This window comes from Lates calcarifer, linkage group LG16_LG22 (assembly GCF_001640805.2).
Source record: "Lates calcarifer isolate ASB-BC8 linkage group LG16_LG22, TLL_Latcal_v3, whole genome shotgun sequence".
NCBI classification, from domain to species: domain Eukaryota; kingdom Metazoa; phylum Chordata; class Actinopteri; family Centropomidae; genus Lates; species Lates calcarifer.
In genome coordinates, this window is record NC_066848.1 from 731,549 (window position 1) to 759,464 (window position 27,916).

At 42.2% G+C, this 27,916-nt stretch overlaps 2 protein-coding genes across 53 annotated transcripts in view; one reads left to right on the top strand and one right to left on the bottom strand.

Annotated features, from left to right (window-relative positions):
- The window catches only part of LOC108891199 (homeobox protein Nkx-6.2), a 55,306-nt gene extending 51,965 nt beyond the window's left edge, over nucleotides 1-3,341 (bottom strand). Inside the window, exons 1-3 of one of the 3 annotated variants that reach the window (XR_007814773.1) lie at nucleotides 2,279-3,341; nucleotides 1,688-1,860; nucleotides 184-1,485 (exon numbers count right to left, since the gene is read on the bottom strand). Coding sequence is in view for 1 of the 3 variants with exons in the window: in XM_018688314.2 (XP_018543830.1) it covers nucleotides 1,237-1,485; nucleotides 1,688-1,860; nucleotides 2,279-2,708 (852 nt within the window). In the remaining 2 variants the exon portion in view is untranslated. Of the gene's footprint in view, nucleotides 1,486-1,687; nucleotides 1,861-2,278 lie in introns of all 3 variants that reach the window. The other 2 variants (XR_007814774.1, XM_018688314.2) reach the window with 2 other exon arrangements.
- Nucleotides 1-27,686, top strand: part of LOC108891198 (NACHT, LRR and PYD domains-containing protein 12) — a 73,401-nt gene extending 45,715 nt beyond the window's left edge. For 14 of the 50 annotated variants that reach the window (XM_051076584.1, XM_051076583.1, XM_051076598.1 and 11 more), the window contains 13 exons: nucleotides 16,778-16,951; nucleotides 17,604-17,777; nucleotides 18,269-18,442; nucleotides 18,720-18,893; nucleotides 19,843-20,019; nucleotides 20,382-20,555; nucleotides 21,562-21,738; nucleotides 22,535-22,708; nucleotides 23,377-23,553; nucleotides 24,219-24,395; nucleotides 25,058-25,234; nucleotides 25,921-26,097; nucleotides 26,378-27,686. In XM_051076584.1, coding sequence (XP_050932541.1) covers nucleotides 16,778-16,951; nucleotides 17,604-17,777; nucleotides 18,269-18,442; nucleotides 18,720-18,893; nucleotides 19,843-20,019; nucleotides 20,382-20,555; nucleotides 21,562-21,738; nucleotides 22,535-22,708; nucleotides 23,377-23,553; nucleotides 24,219-24,395; nucleotides 25,058-25,234; nucleotides 25,921-26,097; nucleotides 26,378-26,384 — 2,113 coding nt within the window. In that variant the 3' untranslated portion in view covers nucleotides 26,385-27,686. Of the gene's footprint in view, nucleotides 1-9,041; nucleotides 9,186-9,686; nucleotides 9,813-10,314; nucleotides 10,438-10,773; nucleotides 10,897-11,232; nucleotides 11,356-12,101; nucleotides 12,225-12,968; nucleotides 13,092-13,274; nucleotides 15,267-15,976; nucleotides 16,154-16,777; nucleotides 16,952-17,603; nucleotides 17,778-18,268; nucleotides 18,443-18,719; nucleotides 18,894-19,842; nucleotides 20,020-20,381; nucleotides 20,556-21,561; nucleotides 21,739-22,534; nucleotides 22,709-23,376; nucleotides 23,554-24,218; nucleotides 24,396-25,057; nucleotides 25,235-25,920; nucleotides 26,098-26,377 lie in introns of those variants that run through there. The other 36 variants (XM_051076610.1, XM_051076615.1, XM_051076612.1 and 33 more) reach the window with 36 other exon arrangements.
- Nucleotides 27,687-27,916: the final 230 nt, after the last annotated feature.

Sequence of the window (27,916 nt, forward strand, 5' to 3'; positions counted from 1 at the left end):
AAAAAATGCTTGTTAAATAATTTATTCATAATACAAAGTGTTTTTGTTTTTTTTCTTCCTATAACCCCGGAAGTGATAATACTCTGTTTTAACTCCAACAGAAGCGATGGTCCAGTTTTCAGTTCCGCTGTGTGACGAGGTAAAAACAGAAAAACTCCTTCAAAACGAATGAAAAGAAAAAACTGTGAACTGACGTGATGTGGTTAAAACAAGCTGGTTTTTCTTTACAGTGATTATTTACAGCATTCTGCGTCTATACATGTGTGTGTGTGTGTGTGTGTGCGTGTGTGTGTGTGTCGGTGCTGAGGAAACAGAAACAAAAACAGGAGGCGACGTTAACGTTACAGCGGGTTGATGTGTGAGTGTATCTGAGGGGAAGAAGCGTCAAAACAACATAACTTACTCAGTAAAAAATATATACATTTTCATCTTTAGGCTACAACCATTCATTCCCCTCCTCACCCCCCCACACCTCTGGATACCCTGGTTAAACTGAGCTTTAGAAGCATCACAGGCCCCGTTCACACCTGCCGCGTCGAAACATGCGTCTGGGATCCGGATCAGTGTTGGATTCAGGCTCACAGCCGCCGTTCAGAACTACATAGAGAAAATGGCTGATTTAGTTGGAACCAAAAGTCACATTAAAGCTGAATTAATTATCTAAAAAAAAACTGGTGCATTTTCTTCACTGCAGAATAAAAAAAAACATGAAACTGTTTTTTTTTTCTTCAGGTGAAAACACACCTTCACCTCCTGCGCTGATAATTCTATCATCAGCTCATGGGCATATTCAGAGACGTTCAGGGTCAGAGAAAGAGAGAAGGCCTCGCTGACCTCACGGTGACACGTTTAAAGGCAGAGGTATAAAATAAAAGTAACGTAAAGTGAGTGAGTCCAACACTGATCCGGACTGAACAGTAGATTCTTTACATTTACACCTGTTGTTAAAACTCCGGTTGTTTGCGTAAAAACGGATTTTCGTCGCCAGTTTTTTGTCCAATGTTTGCGTCCTTTTTTAACTGACGGGAAGTGTGTCCGGTTCAGACCGACAGGAGTTCTTCTCTCCGTGCAGCACAGTGTCTGGGAGTGGGTTTGGATGCAGCCGAACGGCCGCGCGTCGTGGCGCGCACACCTGGTTCTGAAGTCCAGTCTGAGCGGTCCCCGCAGGCGCATGTTCGTCAGTGTCAGGTGAAAGTCTCAAGTCTCTGGTGGAGCCTCCCCCCGCTCTGTGCGCCATCACAAAGTGTCCGAGCTGTTGCTGCAGGGGCTGATCAGCGCCAGGTTGGTGGCCTTGTGCTTTTTCAACAGTCTCGTGATTTTCTCGTCGTCTGAGTTTGGGTCCAGCGGCTTGTTGTACTCGTCGTCCTCCTCGTTGTCCGAGCTCTCCTTCATCTTCTCCGTCTCGGAGTCGTGCTTCTTCTTGGCCGAGGCCATTTCCGCCGCGTGCCTCTTCCGCCATTTGGTTCTTCTGTTCTGAAACCAAACCTGTGGAGACGGAGCGGGATCAGCTCAGACGCTCAACAGGTGCACACAGAAATAACAATAATAATAACAATAATAATAATAATAATAATAATAATAATAATAATAATAATAATAATAATAATAATTCAGCCAAACGTTGGGCTGACAGAAATAGAATCAGATTGTGTTGAATTCCTGCAGCTGTGTGTGTCTGTGTCTTTACCTTGACTTGGCTCTCGGTCATTCCTAAAGAGTAGGCCAGCCGGGCTCTCTCTGGTCCCGCCAGGTATTTTGTCTGCTCGAAGGTTTTCTCCAGTGCAAAAATCTGCTGTCCTGAAAAAGTCGGTCTGGAGTGTTTCTTCTTTCCGTCCTTATCCACCATGATGTTAGCCTGAGCTGGAGGAAACACAGCGGAGTTATTAAAGCAGCTGGAGGAATGATGCTCCTGTGTGTCCGCATTTTTATAATGAACAAGTAAAAACGAGCTTCAGATATTCTGACAACAACCCTCCATTTAATATAGTTATAAAGCCTGACGGTGTCTGAGTCTGCAGCTTCATGTGGAGAGTTAAAGACATTAAAACTGATATTAACACTCCACATTTCTATTTTCTGTGATTGTTGTGAGGAATGAAACAGTTATTTTAGTAGGTGTGTGTTTGCTGTGTGTGTGTGTGTGTGTGTGTGTGTGTGAGTGTTGCCGGGCCTCTCACAGGCCTGAATAATGTTTTAAATCACAGAAACATCCTCTGGAGTTTCTGCTTTTATCTGACTCACTGGTTAAAGTGGATAAAGAGACAGAGCCGTGACTTACTGGGACAGGGAACCCTCGGGTCCCTCCAGGGAGAACCCTGCATCACCCCGGGCCAGAAGATGGGCGCCCTCCCGGGCAGCTCGGCCAGGGGCTTCGGGTACCGCGACACCGCCGGGCTGAAGTACATCCCCGCCGCCGCTGCGGCCGCGGTGGTGGCCAGGCCGTTTATCCTGGGGAACCCGGACAGCAGCTGCCCCGCCGTGGTGATGGGTCTCCCCAGGATGTCGCTTATTCCGTGCGGAGTGCCCCCGGAGATCTGCGAGTTGAGGTTGGACAGCGGCGGCGCCTTGAAGCCCGCCGGGCTCTGCTGCAGCGCGTACGGGAACAGGGACGTCTTCATCTCGGTCATGTTGTGCAACGCCGCCAGCGGGGTGCTGCCCAGGACGAAAGCACTCTGCCGGTTAGCCTCCATCTGCCCGACCGCTAACATTTGTGAACATGAACCACCAAACTCGCTCGGACAAAAACGGGAGATAAAAGCAAGTGCAGCGGAGTGAGAGAAGGCGCAGAGCGGGCTGGAGACGTTCAGGAGCCAGGCCACTGCTGCCGCCCTCTCCTCAAGTATCCCGGCCGACGAGGAACTCTCTGGGAATGTTGGGAAACTTGAGCAAAGCCGAACTTCTTCTCTCTCGGGAGGCGAAGAGCTCGGTCAAAACTCCCCAAATGTCTTTTCCGCGTGTTTGTTTTGGTCGGAGTGTGTCAGCTGGGAGACGGCCGCGTGCGTCCGCCACAGGAATCCTCGCGGAAGTCGGACGGTCTGATGGTGTTTTTAGTGGTTTTGATGGGAACCATTAAAGGGGGTCGGCTTCTCTCGCCATAAATTGACTCGCTCTCTGCTGGGAGTGAAGCGGGACCAGCTGATAACAGCGCAGCCACCTGCACGCGCGCTATTCCCATTGGACGGAGGGCCGAGTGACACAGCGTCGTGATTGGACGGGACAGAAACTCCGCTGCTTCTCATGTGCGTCTTGGTTGGAGCGACGGTGCCTTCATGTGCTGTCGGAAATGGGAGTTTTTAGTGAAGCTGCGACGTGAAGGGACCAGGATCAGGCCTGTTGATCTACTGGAAAGTGACGCTTCAGCTCGAGTCAGCAACCGAGAAAATAAACTGACACAGCAGCTTATGTTACTGTGATTAACCACACAGCTAAAGTTTTGACATTTTAAAAAATAACTAGGCCTACAAGACATTTATTTTTCTCACATTTCCTCCACTGTATTAGCAGCTAAAATCAAGTGAAAGCTTTTTTAATTAAAGCTATTAAAACGGTGGAAGCCAGGGTGTTGGAGCAGTCCCTGAACGCACCACGCAGCCACACTCTATTAAGATCTTTGGCGCTGCTGTTAATGATGCGTCTCCCACCGTGGAAATCATTGTTTCCACATATGACAAAGAAAATACATTTACACTATGAGCCGGCGCCGCAGATAAAGTGAGTATATTAACGTGGAGACGGAAGCCGGTGAGGGCCGAGGAGGGAATCTTAATGATTTCACATTCGATTTTAATTTCTATAACCCACAGTGCACGGGGAAATACCTGGATGTAACTTGATTTGCGGTATTTTTCAAGCTGTTTTCAGTTGATATATTTGATGTGATATAATGTGGTCAGGACTTTTCAACCAGTCAGCATGTTTCCCTTTTTCTCTTATTCCATTTTATTTCCTTTGCACGACAGTTTGTGTCATTGATCTCGGTACTTTGGTGAATGAGGTCAGATAAACTGAGTTACTGCAGCGCGACCAACATCCCTGTTATTTCATGGTTTTTATTATTTGAAGGAGCAGCCACCGGCCTGTCTGAGATAATCATTTAAAGTCTTTAAAGGACGGAGCTGCAGGATTTTTAAATATAAACGAAATAATCTGTGTTTTTTTTAGGTTTTTTTTTTTTTTTTTTTTTTTAGACAAACTGCGGTGAAAGTGTGTGAGAGGAAAAAACCCAGCGCCGCGGCTCCTCCAGTCATCACTCTGAGTGCTGTAATATTTTATGGAGATGTGAGAAGGTTGTAAGAGTGAAATATGAGCACGTTAACATTTGAAAGGCTTCAGCAAAATGCACCTTTGCTCAGCGCAGAGAAAGACTGTGGTTTTTAAACAGGTTTTCACTATTTCCACTAACATGGTTTCTAATTCTGGAAATGAGCCTTTATCTTTCGTTTATATCCTGTTGTTTTTATCCTGTTTTAAGGTTGTTTTTAATGATCTGTCGAGGAGAAGCTGCTGTTAAAATAAAGGCTCATATTTCCCGCTGCTGCTCGGTCTCCTCTGGTTTCTGTAAAATGTCAGTGAGTTGAAATAAAGCAGTTAGTGTCTGACCCGGTGTCAGATCAATGACAGAAAGATTGGCACTTTGCTCCCGCTCATCTGCAGCCAAAGACGAGCAGCTGCCAAACGTCCCCGGCCCAGTCTCCATTTAACATAATGAAGGATCTGAATTTTTATCTCGTAAATTTACAACTAATTTAAAGTTTAAACTCTTAAACTCAGATTTGTTATAGAAACAGACCTGAGGCTCCCAGAGGACACAGAGAGGAACATCTTCATTTCTAATGATCGAAAAAAGAATAAGCTGCGATTATTAACTGGCTACACACAGCCTGCATTATTATTTACTGGGAGATAATAATAATAATAATAATAATAATAATAATAATATATTTATAGTAACATGTGAACCTGTTGCTGAGCCGTATTTATTTCTGCTGTAAATCCTGTTGTGGTGTTTAATAACAGCTCGTTGGCCTGCTGATGGCGCGAGGCCTGCCACAGGCCTTTGTCCCAGCTATTGAAGGGAAATAGGTTAATAAACAGCGCAATGATAATCTTATCTGAGTGTAACCTCGACACAAACGGGGATTGACAGAGCAGTGACAGGGGAAGAGAAGCAGATGTTTGGACAAAAAGACGCTTGTTAGAGTCAGTGGATCTGCTCAGTCACCGTCCAGCTGCTGCAACACCTCTCACACTCTGTCTCTGTGCCCTTTAAACGGCTCACACAGCGATACACTGCAAAGATACACACATGTATATAACACAGAATACTTCAAATTAAATAAATACACAGTCCTGCTTCTTTTTAAAAAACAAAAACAGAGTCTCACAAGCTGCATGTTTCTTTACTCTTCTCATAGCATCGAAAGGTTTTTGTCTCTGAATGTAAAGTCCAGTGGAAGAAAAACGACCTGGGACCCTCTGCAACTTGTGACCACATGAAAACGAGTCAGTGCAGAGGAAATCAGAGTGAGAGCCTGTATCTTTTGTCCAGGGGCGCCCTCTACCGACACAAAGTGAAAACACCTTCAGGAACCAACCAAACAGTTTTAAGGTTTGGAGCCGTTTTGTTTACTCACCCAAAGATGAGTTGTTGTAAAATATTTCCAGGCCAGACACACGTTGACATCAGTCTCCTGACACACATAATTAAATCTAAGTTTAAAAGTATGAAAACATCTGGAGCGATGGGTTTAGGTGCATGGAGGGAAAACCTGCCACAGCAACACTTTCAGAAAGAAAATATCTTTATTTATTTCTGTTATAAACATAGACTTATACACAGGGCCACAACATGCAGCTGAAAGACTGAAATAAAGGTTGAAACAAAACTCATGGAAACCATCACTAAACAGCTGCTTAAATAAACGGTTAATATGAAGGTATCAGGTGTTTTAGATGGGTAGAAAGAATTAAATATCTTCTCCTAAGAACAGGTCAAAACAGTCCAACATGGACTACTGCACTGAGGACAAAACATTAAGAGAAATCACCCTCCTCAGTCATTAAGGAGGTTAAATACTCTTTTCATTGTCAGGTCTCCAGGGCAAAACAGCAGCAACATATATGGTGACTTTATTAAGTTTTTAAAAGAAACTGAATGTAACTATAAGAATTTATTTCCCTTTTGTCTGCATTAATCCCCTGTTCTAAACTAGTCCAGTAGGTGGCAGTAATGTGCACCTCTATACATTAGTTTGCCAACCGCTAATAAACACCAACGAAGAAAAGAAGCGGAGCCACAACAGAATGACGGAGGGTGAGTTTGACTTTATTCTTGTTATTATTTCTCTGTCACAGGGTGTAGGTTAGTCTCGCGGTGACTGTAGTCGCTGAGTAATCTGTCTGACTTCGTCTCTGGACACAGAACAGAAGGTTTACCGGAAAATAACCGTTTTAATAAAATGAAGTCGTCGTTTCCGGGTTGGCAGCTAACACCGTACGAACAGTTAGAAAAGTTTTCAGAAAGCTCTAGAATTTAATTCCCGCTCCCACTTTGAGTTGTAAGTGATTTTAAAACCCTGGGAGCGACTTTAAATGACGGGTATTTAACCGTTTGTGTCCGTTAGCAGCAGCTGACCGTTACTGCGCAGATTTTATTTCAGTGCGCGAGAGTCGTCGAAGTAGAACGAAGCGAACTTTGGAGGCGAACCTGTTCTGTGCGCGCGAACAGAGACGACGTGGCGTCAGTTGAAGTAGATAAAGAGTAAAAACCGGAGAGAAAGGTAGTTTCTCCTGAGTTTTCCGTGACTCCAGCAGCTACAGAGACAGAAGCAGGACAGAGAAAATAACAGAGTCACAGGTTTGAACACAGACGAGTATAAATAAGAGAAGAGGAGACAGACAGGGAGGAAGACTGAAAGTGAAAGTATGAAGTCAGTCCAGACGCCATTTTAACTCCACAGCAGAAGAACAGCGCAAAGATAATCTGTGTGAGTGTCTGAGTGTAACCTCGACACAAACGGGGATTGACAGAGCAGTGACAGGGGAAGAGAAGCAGATGTTTGGACAAAAAGACGCTTGTTAGAGTCAGTGGATCTGCTCAGTCACCGTCCAGCTGCTGCAACACCTCTCACACTCTGTCTCTGTGCCCTTTAAACGGCTCACACAGCGATACACTGCAAAGATACACACATGTATATAACACAAAATACTTCAAATTAAATAAATACACAGCCTTGGCTTCTTAAAAACTAGTCAGTGCAGAGGAAATCAGAGTGAGAGCCTGTATCTTTTGTCCAGGAGCGCCCTCTACCGACACAAAGTGAAAACACCTTCAGGAACCAACGTTGCTGTTTGATGCACTGAGCAGTTTTAAGATCTGTTTTGTTTTGTAAAGCTATACACACTGTTTACTCTCCCAAAGATGAGTTGTTCTAAACATTTCCAGGCCAGACACATGTTAACATCAATCTCCTGACACGTGAAATTATCAAGTCATGTATGGATGAAAAAAGCGATGCGTTTAGGTGCATGGAGGGAAAACCTGCTACAGCAACACTTTTAGAGAGAAAATATTTGTATTTATTTCTCTTTTGTTGAGAACCATAGACTTGAGAATAACAAACAAACACCATTATATTGCGAGGAAATTAAAAATAAATGAAATGTGAAGGATAAAAAATATGACACACAAGACCACAACATGCAGCAGAAAGGTTGAGGTAAAGGTTGAGACAAAACTGATAAAACCATTACTACACAGCTGATTAAATAAACTATTAAAATGAAAGCATCAGACTTTTTAGATGGCTATAAAGAATTAAATATCTTCTCCTTAGAACAGGTCATACAGGACTCAACCATACATCATAAACAGTCCAACATGGACTACTGCACTGAAGGAAACACAGTACTAAGAGAAATCAGCTTCCTCAGTCATTAAGGAGATAAAATACTCCAGGTGAAAACAGCAGTAAGGTATATGGTGACATTATTCAGGAACTTTATTTAACTGAATGAACCACAATTTCTTCTTTCTCTGCATTATGATAATCTCCTGTTCCAGCCTGGTCCAGTAGGTGGCGGTAATGCGCCTCTAAAAGCTTGTTTGCCAGCCGCTAATAAACACCAACGAAGAAGAGGAAGAAAAAAACGGAAGAAGAAGCAGAGAGAGAGAGAGAGATATGACGGAGTGTAAGTTTGATTCTTTTCTTATTTGTCAGTTTGACTTTATTCTCGTTATTATTTCTCTGTCACAGGGTGTAGTTTAGTCTCACGGTTACTGAGTAATCTGTCTGACAGAACAGAAGGTTTACCGGAAAATAACCGTTTTATTAAAAATGAAGTCTTCGTTTCCGGGTTGGCAGCTAACACCAAACAAACTGCCAGAAAACTTCTCAGAAGTTAAAAGTTAAATTCCCGCTCGCACGTTGAGCTGTAAGTGATTGCAAAAAGTTAAAAGCGTAAAAAACAGTTTGTGTCCGTTGGCAGCAACTGACCGCTGTTGCGCAGTTTTTATTTCAGGGCGCGAACTGTGGAGGCGAACCTGTTCTGTGCGCGCGAACAGAGACGAAGTGGCGTCAGTTGAAGTAGATAAAGAGTAAAAACCGGAGAGAAAAGAAGTTTCTCATGTGTGTGTCTCATGAGTGTTAATATCAAGTCTACAAATTATGATAAATATCATTACTGAGTTTTTACTGTAAGTCTGTCAAACGTATATTTAGAAAAATAACCATTTAACTATTTAGAAAGATAACCATCTCATGTTGTTTCCTTTTTATTTTCCTATTATATTTTCTTCACTCTCACAGAGAAATATAACACATGACGTTTATCTGAAGTCTGACCAGTTGTTGGGTTTAAACCACCATCAGGCAATTGCCAAATGGAGTCATTGCTCCACCTCTGAAGTTAGCAGCTTTTCATGTAATTTACATTAGTATTATTACAACCACCTGGGTTTATTAAACTGTGTGTGTGTGTGTGTGTGTCTGTCTGTCTGTCTGTGTCTGTGTCTCCAGTGTTACAGGTTTACCTCTCAGACTGGACATGATGTGGACAGAGGAGGACAGAGCAGAGTCTCCAGTATCCAGCTGTCTGTCTATGAAGAGTGACTGGTCCAAAGATTTAAATCCTCCAGTCTTCAGTAATGGACCTGGACCCTGGAGTCATTGGAGACAGTTTGAACCGTAAGCTGACCTGAAGATGATTCAGTGTTGACATGTGTTTCAACATTAGCAGTAGGAGCTCTGGGTGGATATTTACTGAGGATTTGTGGCTCTTTTCTCTAAAGTCACAGTCACATTGTGTTTGTCTTTATTTAGTGAAGGACTGCTCAGAGGTTTGTTGAGGAAACACTGAAGAAAAGCAGCACTGCTGAAAACTGTGATGTCTCTGGTCTGATGAGATACAGGATGTATTTTAATGTGTTCAAAGACCATATCTATGGGAGTAGGTAGAGATGGGGTTAAATGGTATTGTTCTGTAGGATGTTCTGAATGTTACCTGAAGGTGAACTGGTTGTTGCTGCAGGTCACAGAATACAGGGTAACACTGTGGTAGGCTGAGGCCGAGCACTCGTCCACCTCAAGTTATCAGAAAGATGTTATTTGAATGTGCTGGACAGTAGATAAATATTCAAAGTATTTGTATTTTTGTTAATACGTGTAAAATATGTGTTGTTTCCACAGACACAGAGCAGAGTCTCCAGTATCCAGCTGTCTGTCTATGAAGAGTGACTGGTCCAAAGATTTAAATCCTCCAGTCTTCAGTAATGGACCTGGACCCTCAAAGAGTCATTGGAGACAGTTTCCACAGTAAGCTGACCTGAAGATGATTCAGTTTTCATGTCTAATGTCTCTGATGTTCTGCAGGATGTTCTGAATGTTACCTGAAGGTGAACTGGTTGTTGCTGCAGGTCACAGAATACAGGGTAACACTGGTTGGCTGAGGCCGATTCATTGGCTGCAGAGCTTAATGAATCTATTTTACCAACTTGGAACCAGATCCAGCATCTAAGAATTTTAAAAAAATTTCCCCACCTCTTGTTATCACGTTTGTTCTTTAATTTGTGTTTTTTAATTTAATGATGGTTAATGAATTTTAGTATTTCACCAACTTGGAACCAGGTCCAACTCGGAACCAGGTCCAAAATGGAACCAACAAGTGGAACCCAACCTCTGGAGCAGGGAGTGGAAATTTCTTTTAACACCCTGATGAATGTTATTGATCACCACTGACTGATCACTACAGCAAGAAGATTGTGAGTGTTAATATGTGAAAGTGTTAATATGTGTAAAATATGCGTTGTTTCCACAGACAGAGAGCAGAGCATCCAGTATCCAGCTGTCTGTCTATGAAGAGTGACTGGTCCAAAGATTTAAATCCTCCAGTCTTCAGTAATGGACCTGGACCCTGGAGTCATTGGAGACAGTTTGAACCGTAAGCTGACCTGAAGATGATTCAGTTTTCATGTCTAATGTCTCTGATGTTCTGCAGGATGTTCTGAATGTTTCCTGAAGGTGAACTGTGTGTTGCTGTAAGCTGAGGCCGAGCACTCGTCCTCCTCCAGTTATCAGAAAGAACACTGATATTATTTGAACATGTTGGATGATAGATAAATATTTAAACAATGATGTGTGGTTCCTCCTGTAAATATGACATGCTTCAGTTGTTTCACTGACTTTGGAACATTTCAGCTAATCTGCCATGTTTGTTGGTATCAACAGAGTATTTGTATTTTTGTTAATATGTGTAAAATATGTGTTGTTTCCACAGACAGAGAGCAGAGTCTTCAGTATCCAGCTGTCTGTCTATGAAGAGTGACTGGTCCAAAGATTTAAATCCTCCAGTCTTCAGTAATGGACCTGGACCCTGGAGTCATTGGAGACAGTTTGAACCGTAAGCTGACCTGAAGATGATTCAGTTTTCATGTCTAATGTCTCTGATGTTCTGCAGGATGTTCTGAATGTTTCCTGAAGGTGAACTGTGTGTTGCTGTAAGCTGAGGCCGAGCACTCGTCCTCCTCCAGTTATCAGAAAGAACACTGATATTATTTGAACATGTTGGATGATAGATAAATATTTAAACAATGATGTGTGGTTCCTCCTGTAAATATGACATGCTTCAGTTGTTTCACTGACTTTGGAACATTTCAGCTAATCTGCCATGTTTGTTGGTATCAACAGAGTATTTGTATTTTTGTTAATATGTGTAAAATATGTGTTGTTTCCACAGACAGAGAGCAGAGTCTTCAGTATCCAGCTGTCTGTCTATGAAGAGTGACTGGTCCAAAGATTTAAATCCTCCAGTCTTCAGTAATGGACCTGGACCCTGGAGTCATTGGAGACAGTTTCCACAGTAAGTTGACCTGAAGATGATTCAGTTTTCATGTCTAATGTCTCTGATGTTCTGCAGGATGTTCTGAATGTTATCTGAAGCTGAACTGGTTGTTGCTGCAGGTCACAGAATACAGGGTAACACTGGTTGGCTGAGGCCGAGTACTTGTCCTCTTCAAGTTTTCAGAAAAAAATAAGTCTATAGATATTAATTAAAAAAATAAACGATGTGCAGTTCCTCCTGTAAATATGAGATGGTTCAGCTGTGTCATTGACTTTGGAACATTTCAGTTGGTCGGGCATATTTGTTGGTAACAAGTGTCTCTGAGTTTTCATGTTTGTTCAGGTCTTTTGTTTTTCTTTGCTGATGCCTGTGGTGTCAGAGACTAAACAGAGAGTATGACTGACAGATTTGATGATGGATTCATTGGCTGCAGAGCTTAATGAATCTATTTTACCAACTTGGAACCAGATCCAGCATCTAAGAATTTTAAAAAAAATTTCCCACCTCTTGTTATCACGTTTGTTCTTTAATTTGTGTTTTTAAATTTAATGATGGTTAATGAATTTTAGTATTTCACCAACTTGGAACCAGGTCCAAAATGGAACCAACAAGTGGAACCCAACCTCTGGAGCAGGGAGTGGAAATTTCTTTTAACACCCTGATGAATGTTATTGATCACCACTGACTGATCACTACAGCAAGAAGATTGTGAGTGTTAATATGTGAAAGTGTTAATATGTGTAAAATATGTGTTGTTTCCACAGAAACAGAGCAGAGTCTCCAGTATCCAGCTGTCTGTCTATGAAGAGTGACTGGTCCAAAGATTTAAATCCTCCAGTCTTCAGTAATGGACCTGGACCCTGGAGTCATTGGAGACAGTTTCCACAGTAAGTTGACCTGAAGATGATTCAGTGTTGACATGTGTTTCAACATTAGTAGTAGGAGCTCTGGGTGGATATTTACTGAGGATTTGTGGCTCTTTTCTCTAAAGTCACAGTCACATTGTGTTTGTCTTTATTTAGTGAAGGACTGCTCAGAGGTTTGTTGAGGAAACACTGAAGAAAAGCAGCACTGCTGAAAACTGTGATGTCTCTGGTCTGATGAGATACAGGATGTATTTTAATGTGTTCAAAGACCATATCTATGGGAGTAGGTAGAGATGGGGTTAAATGGTATTGTTCTGTAGGATGTTCTGAATGTTACCTGAAGGTGAACTGGTTGTTGCTGCAGGTCACAGAATACAGGGTAACACTGGTTGGCTGAGGCCGATTCATTGGCTGCAGAGCTTAATGAATCTATTTTACCAACTTGGAACCAGATCCAGCATCTAAGAATTTTAAAAAAATTTCCCCACCTCTTGTTATCACGTTTGTTCTTTAATTTGTGTTTTTTAATTTAATGATGGTTAATGAATTTTAGTATTTCACCAACTTGGAACCAGGTCCAACTCGGAACCAGGTCCAAAATGGAACCAACAAGTGGAACCCAACCTCTGGAGCAGGGAGTGGAAATTTCTTTTAACACCCTGATGAATGTTATTGATCACCACTGACTGATCACTACAGCAAGAAGATTGTGAGTGATAATATGTGAAAGTGTTAATATGTGTAAAATATGTGTTGTTTCCACAGACACAGAGCAGAGTCTTCAGTATCCAGCTGTCTGTCTATGAAGAGTGACTGGTCCAAAGATTTAAATCCTCCAGTCTTCAGTAATGGACCTGGACCCTGGAGTCATTGGAGACAGTTTCCACAGTAAGTTGACCTGAAGATGATTCAGTGTTGACATGTGTTTCAACATCAGTAGTAGTAGGAGCTCTAGGTGGATATTTACTGAGGATTTGTCTTCACAGTCAGTCATAGAGCTGAATTCATCCTGTGAGCTGTGGGTTTCCTCCACTGATGTAACGTGTTATAATGAATGTGTTGATTCCACAGAAAGAGGAAGAGGAGTCATGTTCCTGTGGAGGAGCAGCTGTCCTGCTGTGATCTGTGTCAGGACGTCCTGAAGGATCCAGTCTCTACCAGCTGTGGACACTGGTTCTGCAGACAGTGCATCACCTCATACTGGGACCAGTCTGGTCCATCAGGAGACTCCTCCTGTCCCCAGTGTGGACAAAGACCCAGACCAGGACCTGGACTGCAGACAGCAGATAGTGGTCTGCAGGAGGTTTTAGATGAACATAAGATCAGTCTGAGGAGGAGATGTGAACGTGTGACTGAAGGAACTGATGGAACAGGAAGTAGAACCCTCCTCAACAGGATCTACACTGAGCTCTACATCACAGAGGGACAGAGTGAAGAGGTTAATACCCAACATGAGGTGAGGCAGCTGGAGATCAAGATGGAGACCCTCCATGACACTCCAATCAGGTGCCAGGACGTCTTTAAAGCCTTACCTGACCAACAGAGACACATCAGAGTGGTTCTGACCAACGGCGTCGCTGGTGTTGGAAAAACCTTCTCAGTGCAGAAGTTCACTCTGGACTGGGCAGAGGGCTTGGAAAACCAAGATGTCAGTCTGCTGGTTCTGCTTTCGTTCAGGGAAATGAACCTGATCAGAGATGAGCAGTACAGTCTTCTCACGCTGCTCCATGTTTTCCATCCAACATTACAGAAGGTCACAGCAGAGAAGCTGGCTGTCTGTAAAGTTCTGTTCATCTTTGACGGCCTGGATGAAAGCAGACTTTCACTGGATTTCAACAACAGGAAGGTTGTGTCTGACGTCACGCAGAAGTCATCAGTCAACGAGCTGCTGACAAACCTCATCCAGGGGAATCTGCTTCCCTCGGCTCTGGTCTGGATAACTTCCAGACCTGCAGCGGCCAATCAGATCCCTCCTTCATGTGTTGACAGGGTAACAGAAGTACGAGGCTTCACTGACCCACAGAAGGAGGAGTACTTCAGGAGGAGATCCAGTGATGAAGAGCTGTCCAACAGAACCATCTCACACATCAAGACCTCCAGGAGCCTCCACATCATGTGTGGAGTCCCAGTCTTCTGCTGGATCACTGCTACAGTTCTGGAGCACATGTTGACTGAACAGAGAGGAGAGCTGCCCAAGACCCTGACTGACCTGTACTCACACTTCCTGCTGGTTCAGACAAAGAGGAAGAAGAACAAGTACCATGAGGGACATGAGACGAGTCCACAGGAGCTGACGGAGGCTGACAGGGAAGTTCTTCTGAAGCTGGGGAGGCTGGCGTTTGAACATCTGGAGAAAGGAAACATCATGTTCTACCAAGAAGACCTGGAGCAGTGTGGTCTTGATGTGACAGAGGCCTTGGTGTACTCAGGAGTTTGTACAGAGATCTTCAAAAGAGAGAGTGTGATCTTCCAGAAAACAGTCTACTGCTTTGTTCATCTGAGCGTTCAGGAGTTTCTGGCTGCAGTCTACATGTTCCACTGTTTCACCAACAGGAACACACAGGTACTGAAGAAGTTCCTGGGAAATAAATATGTTCATTCAACCCTGGATGACTTCCTGAATGAAGCAGTCAAAAAATCTCTGAGAAGTAAAAATGGCCACCTGGACCTGTTCGTTCGCTTCCTTCATGGCCTCTCTCTGGAGTCCAACCAGAGAGTCTTAGGAGGTCTGCTGGGTCAGACGGAGAACAGTCCAGAAATCATCCAGAGAGCCATCAACAACCTGAAGAAGAGGAAGACCAAAGCGTCTCCTGACAGAAGCACCAACATCTTCCACTGTCTGATGGAGATGAACGACCTCTCAGTTCATCAGGAGATCCAAGAGTTCCTGAAGTCAGAGAACAGATCAGAGCAGAGACTCTCTATGATCCAGTGCTCAGCTCTGGCCTACATGCTGCAGATGTCAGAGGAGGTTCTGGATGAGTTGGACCCAAAGACGTACAACACATCAGAGGAGGGACGACGGAGACTGATCCCAGCTGTGAGGAACTGCAGGAAGGCTCGGTGAGTCCACAGCTAATTAATGTTATTATCATGATGTAGATTAGTAATGAAATATAACATATACTGTATAAAATTCAGATCATTATTATTAAAATAGATTTCCACTTATTTAATTAAAGCATCAGTTTCAGATTGTGTGAGAGTAAAATACTGATTCTTGGTTGGTTGTGTTTATAATGAACAGTTCTTTATTTATTTCTAATAATTTTTACAGTGAACCGTTTTGTATTGATCTTCCTGAGAGTGATGGAGACGAGCTGTAAACCTGATCAGACTAATAAACTGGTTCTGGTTGATGTTTGATCACAGCAGCATTTTATCAGTTTAATGACTTTAAACCATGGATTTATTGATGGTTCAAGTCCCAAAGGATCAGAACCTCATTGTTTTTGTCTTGTTGTGTTTTTGTAGCAGATGTTCATCAAACATCTTGTTGAGTTACAAACAGTTTTAGTTTTTCAGTCAAAGGTTGGTTTTGTTCAAAGGTGAGTATAATAAGATTTTTCTTCTTCCTGCTTCTTTTCAGTCATGAGATGTGCAAACAGAGTTGTACTGTGACCTTGAATCACTTTTTGTGTGGAATTGTGCATTGTGAGCAAAACACATGAAAATGAGATGAAAACAGGACGTGTCCAACTCATCAAATGCTTCAAGTCAATATAAAGTGTCCTCTTTGATAATAACATGTTCTATAACACGTGTCCTGACAGACTTGGTGGTTATGGACTCTCAGAGACTGACTGTGAAGTCGTGGCCTCAGCTCTGAAGTCCAACCCCTCCCCTCTGAGAGAACTGGACCTGAGTGACAACAAAGACTTGAAGGATTCAGGAGTGAAGCTGGTTTCTGCTGGACTGGAGAGTCCAAACTGCAGACTGGAGACTCTGAGGTCAGTTCACTGAAGTTTTAAGGTTTTGGTTGATAAATGTTCAGGATTTGTTTGAACACAAAGTTCAGTGTTTCCAGGAATTTTCTGTCTTTTCAAATGGATAAACACTGTCTTTCAAACAGTTTAGTGTAATTCAGAATGTTTTAGAGAAAGCTGACAAATAAAAAAAAAAAAAAAATAATCGTAATGTATGATGCATAATAAAACAATCCTCATGTGCCCATATAGACATCTGACATCTGACTGTTGTTTAAGACTAAAACTGAAACTGTCCTTAAACACGATTTAATTACACAAACCTGCTCAGCTACAAAACACAGGAAGAAGAAGGTCATGAGATAAATAAGATAAACAGAGTTTTAGTCCAACGTGTCTGATGTGATATTGATCCTGTAGTTAGAGACTGACTGAGGTCAGCAGCAGGTTCTGAATCAGTGTTGACATGAACAGGTGGATGAATGTTGAGCTGACATTTGGATGATGTCTGTAGAAGGCTGACATTATGATGATCCACAATAACAGAAGGACAAAGTCACTCTACTCATTTTAGACTAAACATCATTGATCAGGACAGATCTGATTGATCATCAATGATTTGATCTCCATCTTTGATTCTTTATTCAGGTTGGAGTCCTGCAGTTTGTCAGAGATCAGCTGTTCTTCTCTGGGCTCAGCTCTGAAGTCCAACCCCTCCCATCTGAGAGAACTGGATCTGAGTAACAACAAGCTGCAGGATTCAGGAGTGAAGGATCTGTGTGGTTTTCTGCAGAGTCCAGACTGTAGACTGGAGACTCTGAGGTCAGTTCACTGTCTGTTACTGTTGGAGATCTTCTATCTTTAATCAGTTACATTAGATTCAGTGGTTCAGTCAAATGTTGTAGAACATCAGTCTTTATTGAACTTTAATCAGTTGAAGTTCAGTGAAAAACCTTGAATGGTTCACAGGTCAGTGATAAACTACACAGAAACAGTTGAGGTCAAACTGAAACATCATGTACATGTCCCAGAGAAAAGGCCTTTTTCAGGTGAACTTCAGCTTTTAATGCAGCCGTGGAAGGAAATGAAGTGTTGAAAGTTGAAGCAGATAATTCCTACAGGACTGAAACCGTCTGTACAAAGACAGTGTTGGAACAAACTGTGTTACTGTCTGATGCATCATCAGGACAATACAGCAGGAAACAGTCCTGTGTTGGTGAGAGAAAGACAAAGGAAGACAGACTGGTTGGTCAGGGCTTCATCCTACAGCAAGACAATGACCCACAACATTAGAGGAACAGAACCAGACCAGAGGTTCCTGGGTTCCTGGAGGGCTGAGGTGCTGTGGGGGCAGAGATTCAGACTTTTTACACCAGTAGCACAGAAGAAACATTTTAGGAGCTGCAGGACAAAATTCAGGAGCAGCACTTTAATTGACAACTGATTTAATCTCCATCTTTGATTCTTTATTCAGGTTGAGTCTCTGCGGTTTGTCAGAGATCAGCTGTTCTTCTCTGGTCTCAGCTCTGAAGTCCAACCCCTCCCATCTGAGAGAACTGGACCTGAGTAACAACAACCTGTATGATTCAGGAGTGAAGGATCTGTGTGGTTTACTGAGGAGTCCACACTGTAGACTGGAGACTCTGAGGTCAGTTCACTGTTACTGTTCCATCCATCCATCCATTTTCTGTCCAACTTATCCTTAAGGGTCAGAGACAATCCCAGCTGACAGTGGGCCAGAGGGGGGGTACACCCTGGACAGATCACCAGTCCATCACAGGGCTGACATATAGAGACAACAACCATTCACACTCACCCTCACACCTACAGAGAACAGGTGAGTCACCAGTTCACCTGCATGTTTGTGGACTGTGGGAGGAAGTTGGAGCACCTGGAGACAAACATGTAAACTCCACACAGAAGAGCTCCGGGTGAACCGGGGTTCAAACCCAGAACCTTGTTGCTGTGAGGTGACAGTGTTAACCACTGCACCACTGTCTGTTACTCTCCTTCTACCTTTAATCCACAGCTGAGTTTAATGTAACTACCACTTCAATAACTTCAGTCAGGTCACTATCTTAGATCTTATTTCTTTAACCCACCCAATGATTTGATCTCCATCTTTGATTCTTTATTCAGGTTGAGTCTCTGCAGTTTGTCAGAGATCAGCTGTTCTTCTCTGGGCTCAGCTCTGAAGTCCAACCCCTCCCATCTGAGAGACCTGGACCTGAGTCTCAACAACCTGCAGGATTCAGATGTGAAGGATCTGACTGATCTTTTGAAGAGTCCAGACTGTCGACTGGAGACTCTGAGGTCAGTTCTCTGTCAGTGACTGAGCTTATTGAGGCTGAAACATGGGGATAATAATGATGTTGGGTCATTTCAGCCACATGAGGCAGCAGTGCACCACTACCTCAGTCTAAATAGGACTAAATGTTTCTGCAGGTGATTTTCATTTCTCCATGCACTTTAAACAGAAGGTGCATAATGTTGTGTGTCTTCTGACTGTCATGTCTTTCTTTTGGCAGATTGGTCCATATCTGACTGGAACATTAATTATTCTTTAATCTCTGTTTTATTCTTTATTCAGGTTGGAGTCCTGCAGTTTGTCAGAGATCAGCTGTTCTTCTCTGGTCTCAGCTCTGAAGTCCAACCCCTCCCATCTGAGAGACCTGGACCTGAGTAACAAAGACCTGCAGGATTCAGCAGTGAAGGAGCTGTGTGGTTTACTGAGGAATCCACACTGTAGACTGGAGACTCTGAGGTCAGACACAGTATTGTAGTTCTGTGCTGAGATTAATATGACGACAAATTACAGCCTCCAAAATAAATCAACATCCTCTCACACAGATTAGATTCAAACTGAAGATTATAATCCTGATGGAGGAGGATTTATCACAGGCCTGTTGTATTATCATACATTAGCTTTATCTAGGTGTAGCTAATAAATTGTAAAGTGAGTGATGATAAATTGAATCAGTGTGAGTCAGCAGGTCTTTCCCTGAACTGGAGAATCAGTATTTTACTGAAGGATTTGATGTGAGACTAAAAATGTGTTTGACATGTTTTGATTTCATCACTGGAGAAAAAAGCAGAAAAGAAAATCACTGAAATGTTTCTTTTTTCATCAGTGAGAAAAATAAGAGAAACAATTTCCATCTGTAACATGAGTTTAAACCATTTCCTGATTCATACATGACTCTTAGATGAAAACCAGAAAATCTAGCATGTTTGATGAGGGTTGGTGTAATGTTTGGTTTCCATAGCAGCAGTGGTTCATCAGTGACTTGTTCCACCTGTTAATAATCCTGATATATCATCCTGGGTGGAGGTTTTCCTGACGCTCACAGCCATCTTTGTGACACACTGTTGTTGTAATGATGAGGTCAGTGATGTGGATGTGTGGCCTCAGCTCTGACGTACTCACACACTGTTGTTTCATGTTCCTCATGTTCAGGTTGAAGTGGACTGGATGAGTGAATGTAGAGAAAATCAAAGGACAGATTTCTCCCTTTATTAGTTGATAGAAGCTCAGCTCCTTTGTGTCTCTGACTGTTTTTAAGCTGCATCCTGTTGGTTCAGGTGTTTGGAGTTTCCAGTTTCTAAACTTGTTCATTCTAAACCTTCTTCAGCTCTGAACAGATGATGAAACACTGAATGGATTCAAGCAGGAACTTTGTCTCCTAAACTCACATCTTTGATTCTTTATTCAGGTTGGAGTCCTGCTGTTTGTCAGAGATCAGCTGTTCTTCTCTGGTCTCAGCTCTGAAGTCCAACCCCTCCCATCTGAGAGAACTGGACCTGAGTGACAACTGGAAGCTGCAGGATTCAGGAGTGAAGGATCTGTGTGGTTTTCTGCAGAGTCCAGACTGTAGACTGGAGACTCTGAGGTCAGTTCACTGTCTGTTACTGTTGGAGATCACAAACCTGCTCAGCTACAAAACACAGGAAGAAGAAGGTCATGAGATAAATAAGATAAACAGAGTTTTAGTCCAACGTGTCTGATGTGATATTGATCCTGTAGTTAGAGACTGACTGAGGTCAGCAGCAGGTTCTGAATCAGTGTTGACATGAACAGGTGGATGAATGTTGAGCTGACATTTGGATGATGTCTGTAGAAGGCTGACATTATGATGATCCACAATAACAGAAGGACAAAGTCCCTCTACTCATTTTAGACTGAACATCATTGATCAGGACAGATCTGATTGATCATCAATGATTTGATCTCCATCTTTTATTCTTTATTCAGGTTGGAGTCCTGCAGGTTGTCAGAGATCAGCTGTTCTTCTCTGGTCTCAGCTCTGAAGTCCAACCCCTCCCATCTGAGAGAACTGGACCTGAGTAACAACAAGCTGCAGGATTCAGGAGTGAAGGATCTGTGTGGTTTTCTGCAGAGTCCAGACTGTAGACTGGAGACTCTGAGGTCAGTTCACTGTCTGTTACTGTTGGAGATCTTCCTACATCTGGGTCAACATGTGTATGAGCCTGATCTGCTCCTTGGTCCTGTGCAGTGAGTCCAGGTCTCTGAGTGTCATGTGTCACTTATTGATCATCTGGTCCAGTTTGATTGATGCAGACACAGAGAGAGATGTTTCTTGTTTCCCTTCAGCTTCAGCTTTTCTCTGTCTCAGCCCTGTTTCCTCCCCTGACTCACTCTGTGTCTCTGATGAGTTTGAAGATGAAGCCCAGGAATCCTCCACACTCTGCTGATTCTTTACAGCTTCATCCTCCAGCCCTGACTCGTGCACTGAGAGCACCACGTGCACACTCCCATCAAACACAACAACCTTCTGGGAAGGTTTTAGACGCACTTGTTTCTTCATTTTCAGATGATAAAGTTCCTGCTGAAAGCTCAGCCAGGAAGTGTCAGAGCACGTCACATGACTCATCTGAACAAATCACGTTGTCAGAGATGGACAGCAGCCAATGAGATGTTGTGCTGAGTCATCAACCCTCCTGTGTATTTTCAGGCTTTGTTGCTGATCCAGATGAAATGTTTGTCTGTGATAACACTGCAGGAGAGAGAGCTTTACAACCATCCCACACATGACCTGCTGCAGACAGCAGACACAGTGCTGCATGCTGCAGGAGAACAACAACTGCTGGGACAAACTGTAGATAGAGAAACACTCAGCTGTGGATTTCTGACCTTTTCTTTCCACTAGTCTGAAGTCAAACATGTTCTAGAAGCAAAAAGCCCCAAATCTCCAAACTGACCAGTGATGAACGAACTGTTTCTGTCTGATATGACTCAAGTTATTATTATTATTGTTGTTGTTTATAGTTCAGCAGGAATCATGTTGACATTTCAGCTGAGCATTTTCCAAAGTATTCTATTAAATCCATCTGTAATTTAAAATAGTTTGTATTCAGTTTAGTTTATATCTGATTATCAATGATTTGATCTCCATCTTTTATTCTTTATTCAGGTTGAAGAACTGCAGTTTGTCAGAGATCAGCTGTTCTTCTCTGGTCTCAGCTCTGAAGTCCAACCCCTCCCATCTGAGAGACCTGGACCTGAGTAAGAACAACAAGCTGCAGGATTCAGCAGTGAAGGATCTGTGTGGTTTTCTGCAGAGTCCAGACTGTAGACTGGAGACTCTGAGGTCAGACTCCATATTTTCTTTGTGTGCTGAGATGAATGTGATGGTAAAGTTGTGTTGACTCTAACCTGCAGACATCAGGCTCATATTATACTGATCCACACTGAGGATCTTAAAGGTAAAGTCAGTTTTCTTCTTCTGTGGTTTAGTCCAGTGACTGTGGCAGAGAAATGCTGAGCTACAGATTTCAAACTTTAATAGAAGAAGAAAAATCCTTCACTGTTTAAATCCCATCAGACTGTTTTCCACTCTGACATGAACAAATGTATCTTCAGTATTTTCTTGTTCCAACACGACATCAAGTGATGAGACTGAAGAGAAACTGACTGAGAGATTCAGACCAAACTCACCATGTTTGTTCAATGTGGTCTCCACTGCAGGAAGTGACAATGTTGGAGATTTAGTTTGAATCATTGGTCGACTTTTCTCCACAGTTCAGTCTGACATGTTTGTTCTCTTTGAAAACTCGAGGATCTTTAGTTGAATCTCAGATAAATGTGTCTGCACAGCCTGAGTTTGTAGATGGAGCCTGTGGTGGAGCTGCAGAGTTTAAGAGCTGAAGTCACTACGTCTTTATTGAAGCAGCAGCATGTTGTCATTAATATTAATGAGAGCTGTTTTTCTCTTTGTGTCTCTGACTGTTTTTAAGCTGCATCCTGTTGGTTCAGGTGTTTGGAGTTTCCAGTTTCTAAACTTGTTCATTCTAAACCTTCTTCAGCTCTGAACAGATGATGAAACACTGAATGGATTCAAGCAGGAACTTTGTCTCCTAAACTCACATCTTTGATTCTTTATTCAGGTTGGAGTCCTGCAGTTTGTCAGAGATCAGCTGTTCTTCTCTGGTCTCAGCTCTGAAGTCCAACCCCTCCCATCTGAGAGAACTGGACCTGAGTCACAACTACCTGTATGATCCAGCAGTGAAGGATCTGTGTAGTTTTCTGCAGAGTCCAGACTGTAGACTGGAGACTCTGAGGTCAGTTCACTGTCTGTTACTGTTGGAGATCTTCTGTCTTTAATCCACAACTGAAGCTCATTTATCTTCACAGAACTTGAATCCATTGATTTAGAATGAATGACATGTTAAATAGTGGTTGTTCCATATTGTCAGTTGTTCTGATCTCACACTGAGAATTATTCCTTCAGGTTCAGTTCATGTCAGTCAGTTGTCATCAATAATGTCTGTTCACTTCAATCAAACCTTCACCACTCACACACTGGTATTTCTCCCAGTCAGAGGACTCATGTTTTCTAAATACACTGTAGAAAATGTCCAGTGGTCGTTGGTCACAACAACAAACAGAAGATCCTCACAGCTGATATTTGGACAAAGAACATGAAGAAAAAACTCTTGTTGTTTTCTGTTTCAGTTGATTTCAGTGAATCATCAGGACTAATGTCTGTTTGATCAAACTGTGTCTGTGTGTGTTTGACCTTTAACACAAGTCACACAACTGAGCTGAATTTACTTGTTAAATGTGTTTCACTGCATTAACTGCAACTCATCATTATTATTATTATTATTATTATTATTATTATTATTATTATTATTATTATTATTGTTGTTGTTGTTATTTTTCATTGATCAGGACAGATCAGATTGATTATCAATGATTTGATCTCCATCTTTGATTCTTTATTCAGGTTGAAGAACTGCAGTTTGTCAGAGATCAGCTGTTCTTCTCTGGGCTCAGCTCTGAAGTCCAACCCCTCCCATCTGAGAGAACTGGACCTGAGAGACAACTACAACCTGTATGATTCAGGAGTGAAGGATCTGTGTGGTTTTCTGCAGAGTCCAGACTGTAGACTGGAGACTCTGAGGTCAGTTCACTGTCTGTTACTGTTGGAGATCTTCTGTCTTTAATCCACAACTGAAGCTCATTTATCTTCACAGAACTTGAATCCATTGATTTAGAATGAATGACATGTTAAATAGTGGTTGTTCCATATTGTCAGTTGTTCTGATCTCACACTGAGAATTATTCCTTCAGGTTCAGTTCATGTCAGTCAGTTGTCATCAATAATGTCTGTTCACTTCAATCAAACCTTCACCACTCACACACTGGTATTTCTCCCAGTCAGAGGACTCATGTTTTCTAAATACACTGTAGAAAATGTCCAGTGGTCGTTGGTCACAACAACAAACAGAAGATCCTCACAGCTGATATTTGGACAAAGAACATGAAGAAAAAACTCTTGTTGTTTTCTGTTTCAGTTGATTTCAGTGAATCATCAGGACTAATGTCTGTTTGATCAAACTGTGTCTGTGTGTGTTTGACCTTTAACACAAGTCACACAACTGAGCTGAATTTACTTGTTAAATGTGTTTCACTGCATTAACTGCAACTCATCATTATTATTATTATTATTATTATTATTATTATTATTATTATTATTATTATTGTTGTTGTTGTTATTTTTCATTGATCAGGACAGATCAGATTGATTATCAATGATTTGATCTCCATCTTTGATTCTTTATTCAGGTTGAAGAACTGCAGTTTGTCAGAGATCAGCTGTTCTTCTCTGGGCTCAGCTCTGAAGTCCAACCCCTCCCATCTGAGAGACCTGGACCTGAGTAACAACTGGGAGCTGCAGGATTCAGCAGTGAAGGATCTGTGTGGTTTTCTGCAGAGTCCAGACTGTAGACTGGAGACTCTGAGGTCAGTTCACTGTCTGTTACTGTTGGAGATCTTCTGTCTTTAATCCACAACTGAAGCTCATTTATCTTCACAGAACTTGAATCCATTGATTTAGAATGAATGACATGTTAAATAGTGGTTGTTCCATATTGTCAGTTGTTCTGATCTCACACTGAGAATTATTCCTTCAGGTTCAGTTCATGTCAGTCAGTTGTCATCAATAATGTCTGTTCACTTCAATCAAACCTTCACCACTCACACACTGGTATTTCTCCCAGTCAGAGGACTCATGTTTTCTAAATACACTGTAGAAAATGTCCAGTGGTCGTTGGTCACAACAACAAACAGAAGATCCTCACAGCTGATATTTGGACAAAGAACATGAAGAAAAAACTCTTGTTGTTTTCTGTTTCAGTTGATTTCAGTGAATCATCAGGACTAATGTCTGTTTGATCAAACTGTGTCTGTGTGTGTTTGACCTTTAACACAAGTCACACAACTGAGCTGAATTTACTTGTTAAATGTGTTTCACTGCATTAACTGCAACTCATCATTATTATTATTATTATTATTATTATTATTATTATTATTATTATTATTGTTGTTGTTGTTATTTTTCATTGATCAGGACAGATCAGATTGATTATCAATGATTTGATCTCCATCTTTGATTCTTTATTCAGGTTGAAGAACTGCAGTTTGTCAGAGATCAGCTGTTCTTCTCTGGGCTCAGCTCTGAAGTCCAACCCCTCCCATCTGAGAGAACTGGACCTGAGAGACAACTACAACCTGTATGATTCAGGAGTGAAGGATCTGTGTGGTTTTCTGCAGAGTCCAGACTGTAGACTGGAGACTCTGAGGTCAGTTCACTGTCTGTTACTGTTGGAGATCTTCTGTCTTTAATCCACAACTGAAGCTCATTTATCTTCACAGAACTTGAATCCATTGATTTAGAATGAATGACATGTTAAATAGTGGTTGTTCCATATTGTCAGTTGTTCTGATCTCACACTGAGAATTATTCCTTCAGGTTCAGTTCATGTCAGTCAGTTGTCATCAATAATGTCTGTTCACTTCAATCAAACCTTCACCACTCACACACTGGTATTTCTCCCAGTCAGAGGACTCATGTTTTCTAAATACACTGTAGAAAATGTCCAGTGGTCGTTGGTCACAACAACAAACAGAAGATCCTCACAGCTGATATTTGGACAAAGAACATGAAGAAAAAACTCTTGTTGTTTTCTGTTTCAGTTGATTTCAGTGAATCATCAGGACTAATGTCTGTTTGATCAAACTGTGTCTGTGTGTGTTTGACCTTTAACACAAGTCACACAACTGAGCTGAATTTACTTGTTAAATGTGTTTCACTGCATTAACTGCCACTCATTATTATTATTATTATTATTATTATTATTACTATTATTATTATTATTATTATTATTATTATCATTATTATTGTTGTTGTTGTTGTTATTGTTTTTCATTGATCAGGACAGATCAGATTGATCAATGATTTAATCTCCATCTTTTATTCTTTATTCAGGTTGATGAGCTGCAGTTTGTCAGAGATCAGCTGTTCTTCTCTGGTCTCAGCTCTGAAGTCCAACCCCTCCCATCTGAGAGACCTGGACCTGAGTAACAATGAAGACCTGAATGATTCAGCAGTGAAGCCTCTCTGTGATCTTGTGGAGGACCCAGACTACAGACTGCAGACTGTGAGGTCAGTATCTGGAGTCAGTCCATGCTGCTTCCATCAGTATTGTCCTAAACACAGTTAGTATCAGAGCAGAGATCCAGTGTTTCCTGTAAAGCTGGGACCTTCTCAGTGGCTGCTTTCCTCAGTGAAGCTGTGAGAGGAGAATGGTGACAGGCTTCAGGATTGGACAGAAAGACAGAGAGACAGAGAACAGTCAGCCAATCAGATCAGCCAGAAGCTGATGAAGAGAGTCTCTGTAAACACTGATCCACCTCCTCTCTGCTCTGTCTCTCTCTCTCTGCAGGAAGTGAGGATGAGCTGAGTCCTGATGATCCAGATGTTGAAGCAGCAGCAGCAGCTTGTGTGTAGAGAGGCTCTGACTGGACCATGTTACTGGGAGGTAGAGTGGAGAGGAGAGCTTCATCCAGCAGTGACTGACAGAGGAATCAGAAGAAGCAGTCTGAACTGATCTGAGAACAGCTCCACTGTCAGACACAGAGTCCAGTCCACCATCATCCCTGTGTGTTCCTCTGGATCTGACAGAGCAGCATCAGTGTGTCTGGATGTTGAGTCACAGAAATCAGCTGATTCTCTGTTTGACTGAGCTTCACACAGAGACCAGATCCCCCTGAAAGGACTTGAACTCAGTTGAACTCAGACTGTTGTAGTTCATCAAGTGTCAGGATTTAATGAATCATTGATTAACTGCACGTTAAATCACTTTATGAGAAATAATGTGCCTTCACTCTGACTGCTCTTCAGTTCTGCTGTTTTATAGCAGAATAATAATTCAGTGTAAATTCAGATGGAGATTTATTTGTTAACTAAAAACGCTCAGTGAAGCTGTCAGTCATGTTTCAGGTTGTTTCTGGTTGGATGGAGCCGTAACAACCTCCACCAATCAGAGGCTGAGTGCAGCCTGACAGGTAAAACCCAGGACTGGATAAACCCACAGAGCTGTGGCTGCTGCTTGTAAAGGTTGTTGCTGCAGATGTACGGTAGTAAAGAGAAATGCAGGTGTATCAGAGGACACTGCTAAAAGGTTTTGGTGAGGAAATGACAGAGTCATTTAAATGCTCTGCAGCTCTGTTCCTCTGTCATCAGCACTGAGCTGCTTTGTTCATTGACATTAGACGTCAGATTTGATTTGATTTCAGAAACACTTTAATCTTAACCTTCAGAAAGTGGATCATATCAGCCCAGTTCTCAGGTCTTCACACTGACTTCCTGTCTGTCAGAACTCATTTAAATGTCCTGCTGTTGGTTTATAAGACACTGAAGTTTAGGACCAACATACTAAACCTGGACCAGCAGCATTCAGTTTTTATCTCTACATGTGGAACAGACTCCCAGAGAACTGCAGGTCTGCTGAAACATGAAAACCAGTGCTGAAGACCTCTGTTCACCACTGAGTTTATTATTGATGAAAATCACTTATTTCCTGCTCTGCACTGTGACTTTTACTCTTCAGTTTTTATTTTCTGATCCACTCTTATATTTCTCATTGCTTTATATTGTCTTTACATTTTGTCTTGTTGACTGTTATATCTCATTCAAAGCACTTTGAATCATCTTTTTGAAATGTGTCATATAAATAAACTTGTCTTGGTTGATATTTGCGTTTGGTGAGGTCTTCAGTATCTCCTCACTCACAGACAGAGGTCGGCTATTAAGCTGGAAAATGACAAATCTGCAAACGTCAGGTGGAGGTAACTACAGGATCGTACTACAGGCATCATGGATACAGAGATGAAGTTGGTGTCCTACCTTCCCTGTGGATGTATTACAAGACCGAGAGCTGGTTGCTGGGCAGAACAGAATCTGCTGGCCAATTGGCATTTTT